Genomic DNA, 12,068 nt, shown 5'->3' on the forward strand with positions numbered 1-12,068 from the left:
TAGGAAGCAAGGCTGAGAACTTAAAAGCTCTTGGTATGCTTGGGGTTCCCCATGCAAAAAAGAGATTTTAAGCTCTTGGCCTTCCTTCTCAGCAAGGCCCACTCTGACTACGGGAATGATAGGGAAGCTCTCACAAAATCTTGCAGGACATCCCACAAGTTCTTGTGGGAGAAACTCCTCCCTGCCTGTGTATAGGTGAAATTGCACATGTTAAATGTGTGTAAGATGCATGCATAGTATATACTACATAATCTCTCAAATTACAGAAGGGAAACCTATGTGCCTTCCAGATGTTGTTGGACTTCAACTCCCATCATCCCTGGCTACTTTGCTAGCTGAGGTTGATGGAAGCTGGAGCCCAACATTCGGAGGCACACAGCTTCTCCATCCCTATTATAAATGCTTGCTTTTGTGCCATTCCCAGTTTGCCTTATGATGAGAGCTACACTTTTCTCTCAATTGCCCGACCTTGATTTGTGATCCATTTTCCAGATTTATGTTCTTCGTAAGTATAGATTTAATAATATGCAGCTCACTGAAGCTGCACTAAGAATTGCTGCATCATGATTTCCATGGACAACAGATCATTCAGACTTTTCTTTTTCTTCTCCTCCCTGGGGTTTAATGGCACAGCAAGGCCAACGAAATACTACAACTCAAGAACTTACTACAAGAAAATACTACAACTTCACGAACTTTTTTGTGTGTGCTTAGCCATATCACTCTAGCTTCACCATCCTATCTTTAATCAGAATACAATTTTGAGTATTTTTCACTGAAAAATCTTCTTATTTTTGCCTGAGTTCCTGATACTATGTTGGAATCATATCAGCGGAAAAGTTCAGTCTTTCCTCTACGTAAGTAGATCCGAGTTCCATTCTCAGTTCTTCCTCCTCTTCCAAACCCCTATTTATTCCTGATGATACAGCACACATCTTTAGAGCATTCATATGCATGAGCAGTCACTGCTTGCCTCTGGGGAGCTGGGCTGGGGATCATCAAGCTGTCTACTTTACATGGTGCACTTAAGAATGGCAGGTGCACTATGAAGTAATAGACAGAGCAGCATCAAGTTCCTGTCTGGAGAGCTCCATTATCCAGAAATGTTGGAGGTCCGGAAAGGAGTGTGTGTGCCAAGAGAGGAGAACAGGCTATATGCAATAATGAATCGCTTTCAAAACTGCATTGTAATTATTTTGTGGTCCTTCCCGATTAACTGGTATAAACAAAACTGAAGGTTTAAAATGTGGCACAATGATTAACACCCCAGCATCACTTCTTTTCACTAGCATGGCAAACTATTCAAACTTACTTTGTGCTGCAGTATGACAGAGTTGCTCCACAACCTCACAAACTAGCTTCCATTGTGAGAGGGAATAAAACAATGTTAGACAAAACAAGGCCCTAAGAACTGGCAACTGTATAGCTCGATATGGGCAGGGCTCAGGATTATTTATCTATACATCCAGCTATAGCAGCAGTGGGGAACCTCTGAGATACCTCTCTCCATTGCTCCCCTCCTGTAAAGCCCATTTTTCCTAACCCACCTTCCCGAGCCCCAACTTGTCTCACGTGGATTTCTAAGAACACACTTTTATGCAGAGCAAAGCACACTGTTGAAAGTAGACAAAAGCGTACTGGTGCTAGCCATCCCTTTCAGCTCTGCTACTGCAACCGCAGAAGGTCGTAAATTTCTAGTCAACCATTTGAAAACCTACCATCCCTTCGTCTGCCTGACACCGTCTGTCCCAATTCTGTTAGCATATGTCTCAGACAGCCATTCTGTCCCAAGTCTCCTTCAGAACATCTGTAGTGGGCTTGAACTCTGAAAGGGTGTCAAAGCAATGTGGCTCTAGTGCAGATGTCAGTGTGTGTTGAAACTAATCCATCAGCTGTCACGTTCTGGCATTCAGGCTTACTGGGCATTTTAGCAAAGGGTTTTTCGTTGGCAAGATGATCACATGGAAGAATCTTAGGCTGTGTACACCCAAAATTTTATTCTAGAATCAATGGAGACCGAGTTGTTTTCCCTACATGGTTTTCCTTACATAGACTGGGTTGTTTTCCCTCCACAGTCCGCACACAAACCAGATCTATTGCGTATATATTTTGCTCCTGAAAAGTGCTCATTGGGGCTTCCAGGTGGAGAAATCAAAATTAGAAACTGAATTGTTAGAACCCAATACCAAGAATTTGTCAAGAATGTATAACTTGCTGCTGAAATGAAATACACAAGATGAAACAGTGAAATCGGCTATGATTAAGTGGGCACAGGACATTGGTCACAATATTATGTTTGCTGACTGGGAATGGTTGTGGAACACCGGTATAAAATTTACGGCATGTAATGCCTTAAAGGAAAATGTTATGAAAATGATCTACAGGTGGTACATGACCCCAGTCAAGCTAGCAAAAATTTATCATTTGCCTGATAATAAGTGTTGGAAGTGTAAAGAAACCGAAGGTACTTTCTATCACCTTTGGTGGACGTGCCCGAAGATTAAGGCTTTCTGGGAAATGATATATAATGAAATGAAAAAGGTACTTAAATGTACTTTCCCTAAGAAACCAGAGGCCTTTCTCTTGGGCATTGTCGGCCAATTGGTGTCAAAGAAAGATAGAATTTTCTTTATGTATGCGACGACAGCAGCAAGAATACTCATCGCAAAGTATTGGAAGACACAAGACCTACCCACCGTGGAAGAATGGCAGATGAAAGTGATGGATTATATGACATTGGCTGAGATGACTGGCAGAATCCGTGATCAGAGGAAAGAGACGGCGGAAGAGGACTGGAAGAAATTTAAAATTTATCTTAAGAGCTATTATAAAATTGATGAATGCTAAAATGCCGAGGTGCTGAGAGAAAAGGGGAAACAGTGACATAAGATTAAGTTAGAGAAAGGACTAAGAGGACATATATTTGATAAAATTGCTTAAAAGCTGCTGAAATAATTTTGCAAACAGGGATGCAGAAAGGGGAGGTATGGGGGAGTCTGAGAAACGAAGATTATGGAAAAAAGGTTGTGAAATTATACATGTTTGTTTGTCTTTTTATTTGTTTGTATTGTTTAAAAAATGCTGTAAAACCAATAAAAATCTATATTAAAAAAAAAAAAAAGTGCTCATTGGAAAACTGTCATTCTGAAAATAAAAGCTCATTGCAGTAAGGTGGCAATCACTATTTCCTTCTTCATTCACCTGGGGCATGTGTAGAAAGGAAAAGCATGGATGATGTAATCAGGGAGAGGGTTTTAATATCAAGTAACCACAGCCACCCTAGTAAGATGGTAGTATCTAGAATCAATCTAGATTGAAAACAGCATGTTGAGAGCAAACATGAACGATTCCAGATTGAGAAAAATACATTTGTGCTACAAGCAGGTTAGTGTGTGCGCAACCATAGGATCAGTCCTGGAAAGGAACCCAGTGGTCATCCAGTCTAACCTGCTACCAATGCAGGAACGGCACCCTGACAACATCCCTCAGAGGTGGCTTTCTGGCCTCTGCTTCAAAGCTTCTAATGAAAAGAGTCCACCAGCTTCTGTGGCAGCCTGTTCCACTGTCAGACAGCTTTAGTCAAAGAGATGGACAGATGGATGTGTCTTCTTAGTATGGGCCCTGAGGGTTCTGGACCACACATGTTGGTTACATGCAACAAAACCCACACTTTGCAGAACAGTATCTATACTTTCCCTGGAGCACTTTTTTCAGGTCCTATCTCAGAGCAGAACTGTTTTGTTTGCATTCTTCCACACCCTCTCTGGCATGCAAACTTCTGATTAAAGCAGCTACGACTGCGGCTGTGTGTATGTACGTTTAAGCTTGGGTGCTCTTCTTGGTGAACAAATACAATATCTTAATTTTACCTTGCATGAACTTGCTCGGATGTGCCTTTCTAGCCTTCAGTTCTTGCTGAAATGTGTTGCTTTAAAGTCTTTAGTTCATGAATTTCCAGGCAGGATTTGAGGCTGCTGACATCTGTTATTTGCACTCATGGAATTGTAGAATTGCGGAGTTGGAATGGTCATCAAGTCCAACCCCCTGCAATGCAGTACTCTTACAATTTTTTTAAAAAATGCAGCCCATGTCCAGTTTCTTCCTATCTGATGTCTATTTCACTCTGAAGCAGTGCAAGATGCCCTTTTCTATAAGCTACTCATGATCCATTTACATGCAGCTTAATTTGAGGTGGAGCAAACCAGAGACTGGCCCCAGAATCATATGCAAGCACTCAGCCTTGGGCCTTGTGACATAAATATGAACAGTACCACTGAGCATGTGTGGAGAGCTTCTTTCTCAGCATTAACCCCCTGCTTTCAGAGAACAGGGCTGTCAGGTTGACCAGACCCTCCCGGCACATCTTATTTGAGAAACTACCAGCGCTTTAGAGTGAAACAGACACTTCCCATACATAACGCAAGATGTTTCAAAATGCCATCTTCTACCCCATGCAATAGAAGTGCAGCAGAACTAAATTCCATCAGACAAAAATGGGTGATGCCATGCTCCATAAAGTTACTCTTAATTGGTATACGATGGAACAGGGCACAGGTTTTGTTACAGCAAATGATCCTTCTTCTATATAGCTTTCCCCTCTGCAGTTGCCACCTGTTAGTCCAGAGAACATGCATTTTCTTTGAAAAGCTCCAAAGCAACAGAACTAATTGCTGTGGCTCCTGCTGAAGTGTCAACTTTGCCCATCCTCCTCACTGGCAGCAGCAGCAGCAAACAGGCTTTAGTCTGTATTCCAGAGAAGATATGGGAGGAGGGAAGGTATTTGGACAGGTAGAATGGAAGGCATGGAACTGCATTCCTTCCTGCTATGCTGGAAAAGGAATAGTCATAATAAGGCTTCTTTACTGCAACATTTGTGGTGGAAGAAGCACCAGAAGAATCTACAGCAGCTGCCCTTGTAAATGGAAACGTTATGCGGTACCCAGTCCAGTGACACAACTGTAAGGAGGTAGAAAACCCAACACGCTCCTGAGTTTATGAGCAAGCCCCCATTATTTTCTGCAAATGGTGCTCTGATTTTTGAATGACTACAGTCTGCACAATCAAAACTGATTTCAAACAATTACCATATTTTTCCATCTATAAGACGCCCCCATATATAAGGCGCTCCCAATTTGGGGGGATTCCAATTTAAGAAAATGGGGGGAGATCTATCCGTGTATAAGACACCCCCAAATTTTGGACATTATTTTTTAGGAAAAAAACCTAGTCTTATACATGGAAAAATGCGGTATGTAGAAACCTCAGCTCAGGGTATTCAATCTCTCTCTCTCTCCCCCCCCCCCCCACCATAAGTGATGCCCCTTGGGGGAATTTTTGACAGTTCCATATAAACCATTAAGTCATATTTTAGCTTCTTTCAGAATTTTGTGTCTTAGGCATTTTTTTTCCTGGCTGTGATCACTCTCTCCTTTTAGCTTCTTTCTCAGTATGTCTCTGCAAAGTGCCTGGATACACAACGTATTTGTTTTGATCAGTGTCCATGTACTCTGCCCAGCTGTAACATAACCGGAGTTTATTCTTTAAAAATTACTTCTCATTTACAAAAATAAAGAAAAGAAAAAAATCTCTTCTAGGTTTTCTATCCCTTTATTCTTCTTCAAGCACCTTTTTGAGCTTCATCTCAAAACTACGTGGCTCAGTCACAGCCAGCATGTTCCAAACGTTGAAGTTCAGAGTGGTTAATTGGAAGTCGCCCATTAAGTCCTTTCCCCCCCTGAGCCTGAAATGTTCTGTATCTCATTTGTAGAGAACGCACTTCCTCTGGCGACAGAGAACCCTCTCAGCTTTTCTTTACATCTCCGCAGCTTTCTTCCCTCTAGCATGGCATACATAATAAATGCATCACACTTCTGCCTCTGTTGTCAGAAAACCATGCAGTTTTGAAACTCCACCATTTTACAATCTCCTGTGGCTTTCAGACAGCTCAAATTGCCGTCTGAATCTTTCCCGACTTCTTCAACATGCAACCTTCAAGGCTGATGGGAAAGATGTGCTTCTGTCAAGGGAGAGGTGCCAGAAAGGGGTGGGAAAAGCAATTTTATTTCACCTGTTTCCCTTACTACAGGCATGGCCAAACTTGGCCCTCCAGATGTTTTTGGGACTACAACTCCCATCATCCCTAGTTAACAGGACCAGTGGTCAGGGATGATGGGAATTGTAGTCACAAAACATCTGAAGGGCCAAGTTTGGCCATGCCTGCCTTACTACTATTAGGAGCATAGGAAACTGCCTTATACTGAGTAAGACCATTGGTCCATCTAGCTCAATACTGTCTACACTGATTGGCAGCATCTCCCCAGGGTCTCAGGCAGGGGTTTCTCCTAGCTTGACCTGGAGATGCCAGAGACTGAACCTGGGATCCTCTGCATGCAAAGCAGATCTGAGCTATGGCCCTTCCCCATGGTAGGTCCCATTCATGTTCTGGCAGGTTGAATGCTCTGGGGCCAGCAAAACCAGGAAGGCTGGTTGGGATCCTGGAGCAGGAATTACTTTTGTACCCAATGGGCTATCATGCCCCTCCCTTGCTGAGGTACATGATACAGTGCTGGATTATTTGGTTGTGTTTGCTTTCCATCAGCACTGCATCCGCTAGCGACATAGTACTGCTAGAGCCACTACCAAGTCACCCTGCAGCCCTTGTGGGCTCATTTAAAGTGCATTTCAGCAGATTCAGATCTAAGGTGGTGCCTAACACACTGTGGTGGTACAAATCTCACATGGCCATTATATCTCCTTAAGTTTCACATGAGGAAATGTTTCCATGGGAAAAAACCCCAATCCAAACAGAAGGTCTCATCTACAAAACCAGACTTTGGGTAGAATCACAAGTTCTTTCCAGACAACAGCTTCGATGCTCGGGTCTGTGTGATGTAAACATAGAGAAGAATGCCTCCAGGCATGTGCTGAGCTCCTTTCCTAATCACCGATTAACCATAACCACTTTGCATATATCTGGGATTAGGGAGAAAGGCTTCTATACAAAAGGATTTGGCTGTCATTGAGGCTTGAACCTCAGCAGCTCTAGTGTTAGCAATTAGCTATGGGAATAATAATTTTATTGATTGATTGATTGATTGATTGGTTGGTTGGTTGGTTTCCCCAGCCACTCTGGGTGGATCCCAACAGATTATTAAAAACACAATAAAACATCAAACATTAAACAATTCCCCAAACAGGAAATAAGAACCATCCCTCATGTGCTATGGGAGTGTGAGATGTGGGCATAAAAAGACATGCAAGATGCTCTGGAATAAAGCGAGGAGCTTTTAAAATGAAGCCTCATAAAAGGAAATGAACCTTCAGTACAATATAGACTGAAGGCTCTGCCAATCAAAAGTTGAGATTATTGCAGGATATCTAAGGATGATGCCAATTCCCATTCGCTTAGCAAAACTCTCCACACAAGATGTCCTTCATTTAAGCACCCTCAGATCTCATAAATGCTGAGGAAAGTTTCTCAAAGGCTGAGAACAGTTAATACTTCATAGATCAAGTCCAAGCCCCGCTGATCTGCAGCTGGGAATGAGTCCCAGTATAGAGCCTCACGCAAGAAGGATTGCTTAATAAGCACACAATAGCAGCGGCACCTGCATTTGCTTCAGGCCTGGGTGCTCCTCCAGGTGCAGTCAAGACACAGTGCATTGCAGTGACGTTGCCTCAGGGTGACCCAGACCCAGGATGCAGCATAAAGAGAACTGAACACTTAAATACAAACCACAGAGAGACAGGCGAACCATTACTGCCTGCCAGCTTCCCCCAACCAGCTGCTCTTTGGCTATTTTAAAGGACAACACCCATCAGCCCCAGTCAGCACAGTGATGCATCAGACTGGGGAAGGCTGGTCTAAGGACGTCCAGAAAAGAATCATAAAAATGTCTGGTCCCTTACGATAAGAACCAAACAAGTCCTCTTCTTGTACAGGGCTTCAGGTTTGTGGGAGGGCAGGGCTGCCGGGGAGAATGAATAAGGCTTAAGCAGATGCAAAGGATGGAGATAGAAGGGGGTTCAAATTGAGAAAGTACATGTGTTTTTGTGTGTGTGTAAATGGCTGTGGCTTGACCTGCCAGGAAACAATTACCGCATCCCTTACCTGCCTATTGGGTGGGAATGGGTGTTTCGTTAGCAATAATTAAGGAAGCACTGATTTCCTTACCCGTGAGGCCAAACTGTCCTTGCAGTGCAGGCTGATTCCACACTCATCCGTGATTTCAGAGAGATCTTCATCCTCAAACTCCTCCAGGCTGATGTCATGGGTGAGCCTAAGTTAAGGCAAAGAGTGTGAGGTTATCCATCAAGGAAAGCTAGCCAAAAAGGAAATACAACACACACGGTGATGCTTGGGGCAATGGATCCCAGGCCTGGATCCGAAAGAGAGAAGAGGTTAATTGCCTGCCAAGCTAAATTAACAATTATATTAGATAATCCACTGAGTAGAGACTCCGAAGGAATTTTACCTTCTACTGTCCTGGTTATCTGAGAGTTTCCCTGATTCTTCTGTTCTTTGTGCTGCAGTATTTTCAACATTCCCTGCGGCCCAGAACACAGAGGCTGGTCTCGCGTAGTGGTAGCTGGTGAGAGAGCTGGGGGAGGCACTATTTTGAGCCCCTCCTTTCCCAACACTAGGGCATACAAAAGGAAATAATGTTCTCAAAGATGTGCAGAAACATCAATTACCGTATTTTTTGCTCTATAAGACTCACTTTTTCCCTCCTAAAAAGTAAGGGGAAATGTGTGTGCGTCTTATGGAGCGAATGCAGGCTGCGCAGCCATCACAGAAGCCAGAACAGCAAGAGGGATTACTGCTTTCACTGCGCAGCGTTCCCTCTTGCTGTTCTGGCTTCTGAGATTCAGAATTTTTTTTTTTCTTGTTTTCCTCCTCCAAAAACTAGGTGCGTCTTGTGGTCTGATGCGTCTTATAGAGCGAAAAATATGGTACTCCCTATACCAGGGGTAGGAACTTGCACACTGGCATCCAGGTCCCATCACCCCTGACCATGGACCATGCTCACTGGGGCTGATAGGAGCTGGGAGTCCAACAACATTTGGGGAGCCAGAGATTCCCCAGCCTTTCCCTATGGGAGGGGTGTGTGGAAAGGCATAATCTATCTATCTATCTATCTATCTATCTATCTATCTATCTATCTATCTATAACATACATACCTGTTGCCAACCAACCAAAATAATCAAAGTGTTTACAGTGTCCCGTAACACACTCGCCTCTAGCTCCATGAAGCTTTTTATTTTTAAACCCTCTCAGCCTCTCAAAAACCAAACCGCTACATTTCCTAAAACTGAAAGAACATATTTAAAGACATTCTTTTTTTATATAAATGTTATATGAGCATAGGAAAAAAAGGGGTTTAAAGTTGTTTCAGCCCACAAGGCCAACGTTAATGGTTTAATTTGAGACGCAGCCCACTGCAACACAGAACTGGAAGCTATTTTCAGCAGCATAACTCAGACCTGAAAATGTGAAGAAATAACCTCTGGTCATGCAGAGAGGGCTCCTCATTACTGGGTAATCACAACTAAGTCCCATATATCTGGGGTTAGGGAGACCACCTTCCAGGTTTGGGTGGTGTGTGCATGCTTGTGCTGGCAGGATAGAAATGGAGTGTAGGTGCAAAAGAAAAGAAAAGAAAAGAAAAGAAAAGAAAAGAAAAGAAAGGATGAGGTAAAACTTCAAAATGAAGCTTGATTTTTAAAAATATGATATATATTATATATCTAACAGAACCACCTCCCCCATCGGGGCATGGTGATAACCCCAAGATCTCCCACAATGATTTTGCAAAGTTCTTTGCAGATAAAGTCGCTCAGAATCAGAAAGATGTAGACTCCACCATGGGAGCAGGGCCAGAGCAGGAGAGTGCTAGGGTCCTGTCTGGTCATATTGTATGGGATCGATTCCAATCTGTTACCTCCGAGGATGTGGACAGGCTGCTTGGACGAGTGAAACTGACCGCCTGTCTCCTTGATCCTTGCCCACCCTGGCTTATAAAAGCAGGAAGAGCTAGGTGATGGGCTCTGTGGGCTGGTGAATGTTTCCCTCTGTGAGGGAGCCTTCCCAGACCCGCGGAAAGAGGTGGTTATTAAACCGCTTCTTAAAGGCCATCTTTGGACCCGACCAATATGGCCAACTATCGCCCAGTCTCAAATCTTCCATTCTTGGGCAAGGTGATTGAGCGAGTGGTTGCTGAACAACTCCAGGCACGCCTGGAGGATGCAGACCATTTGGATCCAGTACATTTCAAAGCACAATTCAAAGTGTTGGTGCTGACCTTTAAACCCCTAAATGGCCTCCAACCCCATTGCTCAGCCCCGACACTGAGGTCCTCCTCCAAGGGTCTTTTGCTGGTTCCCTCACTGTGAGAAGTGAAGTTACAGGAAAACAGGCAGAGGGCCTTCTCGGTAGTGGCGCCCACGTTGTGGAATGCCCTCCCTTCAGATGTCAAGGAAATAAACAACAATCTGACTTTCAGAAGACATCTGAAGGCAGCTGTGTTTAGGGAAGTTTTTAAGGATTGATGCTTTTATTACGTTTTTAGATTATGTTGTAAGCGGCCCAGAATGGCCAGGAAAACCCAGCCAGATGGGCTGGGTATAATAATAATAAATAAATAATAATAATAATAATAATAATAATAATAATAATAATAATTCTATCCAATGTGCTTTGCTGTGTTGTTTTCTTTAGGGGCAAAAATCTCTCATTGATATAGTTCACTTAAAACCACAGGGGGGGAAATTCCCCCCCTCCCCACCCCCTGTCAAGAAGAAAAAAATTCTCTCAGGGGCTGCATGTTGGCAGTTATGGAAGCCAAAGTCAATGATGGGCCAGAGATGAAAGTGTTTGAGAATGGTCTCAGAGTATGGTCTGAAGGCACTTGAGGTCATCATCTCCCTTAAGTTAAGCAGGACTAGGGCTGGTCAGTGCCTGGACTGGGAAACCTCTGGGAAATCATATGTATGTTGCCTTGGGTTCCATGATGGAAGAAGAGTAGGATATAAATGTAAGAAAATATGTAAATAAAAAATAGCTAATATTGTATAAATACTGCTGTGCTTTCAATTTTTATTATGGCTACTCAGATAAGAATCCTCAAATCTATGCAAGTTGACTCAGAATAAAAGCAAACCCCATTGAGTTTAATGGGGTCGTTCTCAAATACAAAGGGTGTTTTTAATACAGTCAGACCAATACTGCTACTGTTCTGAAAAACAAGTAAAAGTAATTCCTGACTTTAATGTGCAATATACATATATGTAGCAGAAATTTAACATTTTTAAAATCATTTCCTCTGAAACTATGAAGAAAGAGGGGGAAATAATTTTAAAAACTAGTGGAGTGGAGAGGAAACAATGGGGATGGAAGAAACTCTAAGAGGGTGGAAGGAATTAGGCAGTTTCAGGTGCTGTTGGGGGCTGCAAGCATTCCCTACATTGCACACCTGTGGTTTAAAGCTTTTAGGAATATTTCTGCCCCTGAAGGCAGCAAAACATACTAGGCATACTATATTTGTATGACTTTTAAAACAAACACATTTAAACATCTTTGTGAGGCTTTGCATCACTCTTGCCCCTCCTTTTTGGCTTATTTATTTTGGTACCACATCTCCATTTTTTCTGTCAATCACTGCAACATCCATTTGAGATGCTAATTTTTTCATTGCCAAATTTCACTGGCAACCGTCCCTGAAAACGTGCTTATGTGAAAAACAGACAATGCACAGCAAGCTGCAAAATCAGCGTCTTGCTTGCCGCCACCCAATATCCCCCTCCTCCAAAAGACCAATTTAAACAATAAAGATGAACAATAATCTATTTCATCCCAGGTGACAGCAGGGTGGACAAGAGTCCTACTTTGTAGAGGATAGTCCTCAAAGACTGCCTAGCAGAGAGACAGAGCAGGCTCGCAGCGTACAGTCTCCCTACTCTACGCTGAGATGATCTTCTGATTAAATTATTGCAATGATTTCTGAATTTGCATTTATAAATGCAAATCTGTTCTTTTTGCTTTTTTCCTTTTTGGTGATGCACTGTACAA

General features: G+C 42.9%; 1 protein-coding gene across 4 annotated transcripts in view; it reads right to left on the reverse strand.

Annotated features, from left to right (window-relative positions):
* The window catches only part of MAPK8IP1 (mitogen-activated protein kinase 8 interacting protein 1), a 66,160-nt gene that overhangs the window by 32,474 nt on the left and 21,618 nt on the right, over window positions 1-12,068 (reverse strand). For 3 of the 4 annotated variants that reach the window (XM_081001692.1, XM_081001690.1, XM_081001691.1), the window contains exon 2: window positions 8,174-8,279. Coding sequence is in view for 3 of the 4 variants with exons in the window: in XM_081001690.1 (XP_080857816.1) it covers window positions 8,174-8,279 (106 nt within the window). In the remaining variant the exon portion in view is untranslated. Of the gene's footprint in view, window positions 1-8,173; window positions 8,280-8,474; window positions 8,640-12,068 lie in introns of all 4 variants that reach the window. The other variant, XM_081001689.1, reaches the window with a different exon arrangement.

This window comes from Podarcis pityusensis (genome assembly GCF_964106645.2).
Source record: "Podarcis pityusensis genome assembly, chromosome: 1".
NCBI lineage: Eukaryota > Metazoa > Chordata > Lepidosauria > Squamata > Lacertidae > Podarcis > Podarcis pityusensis.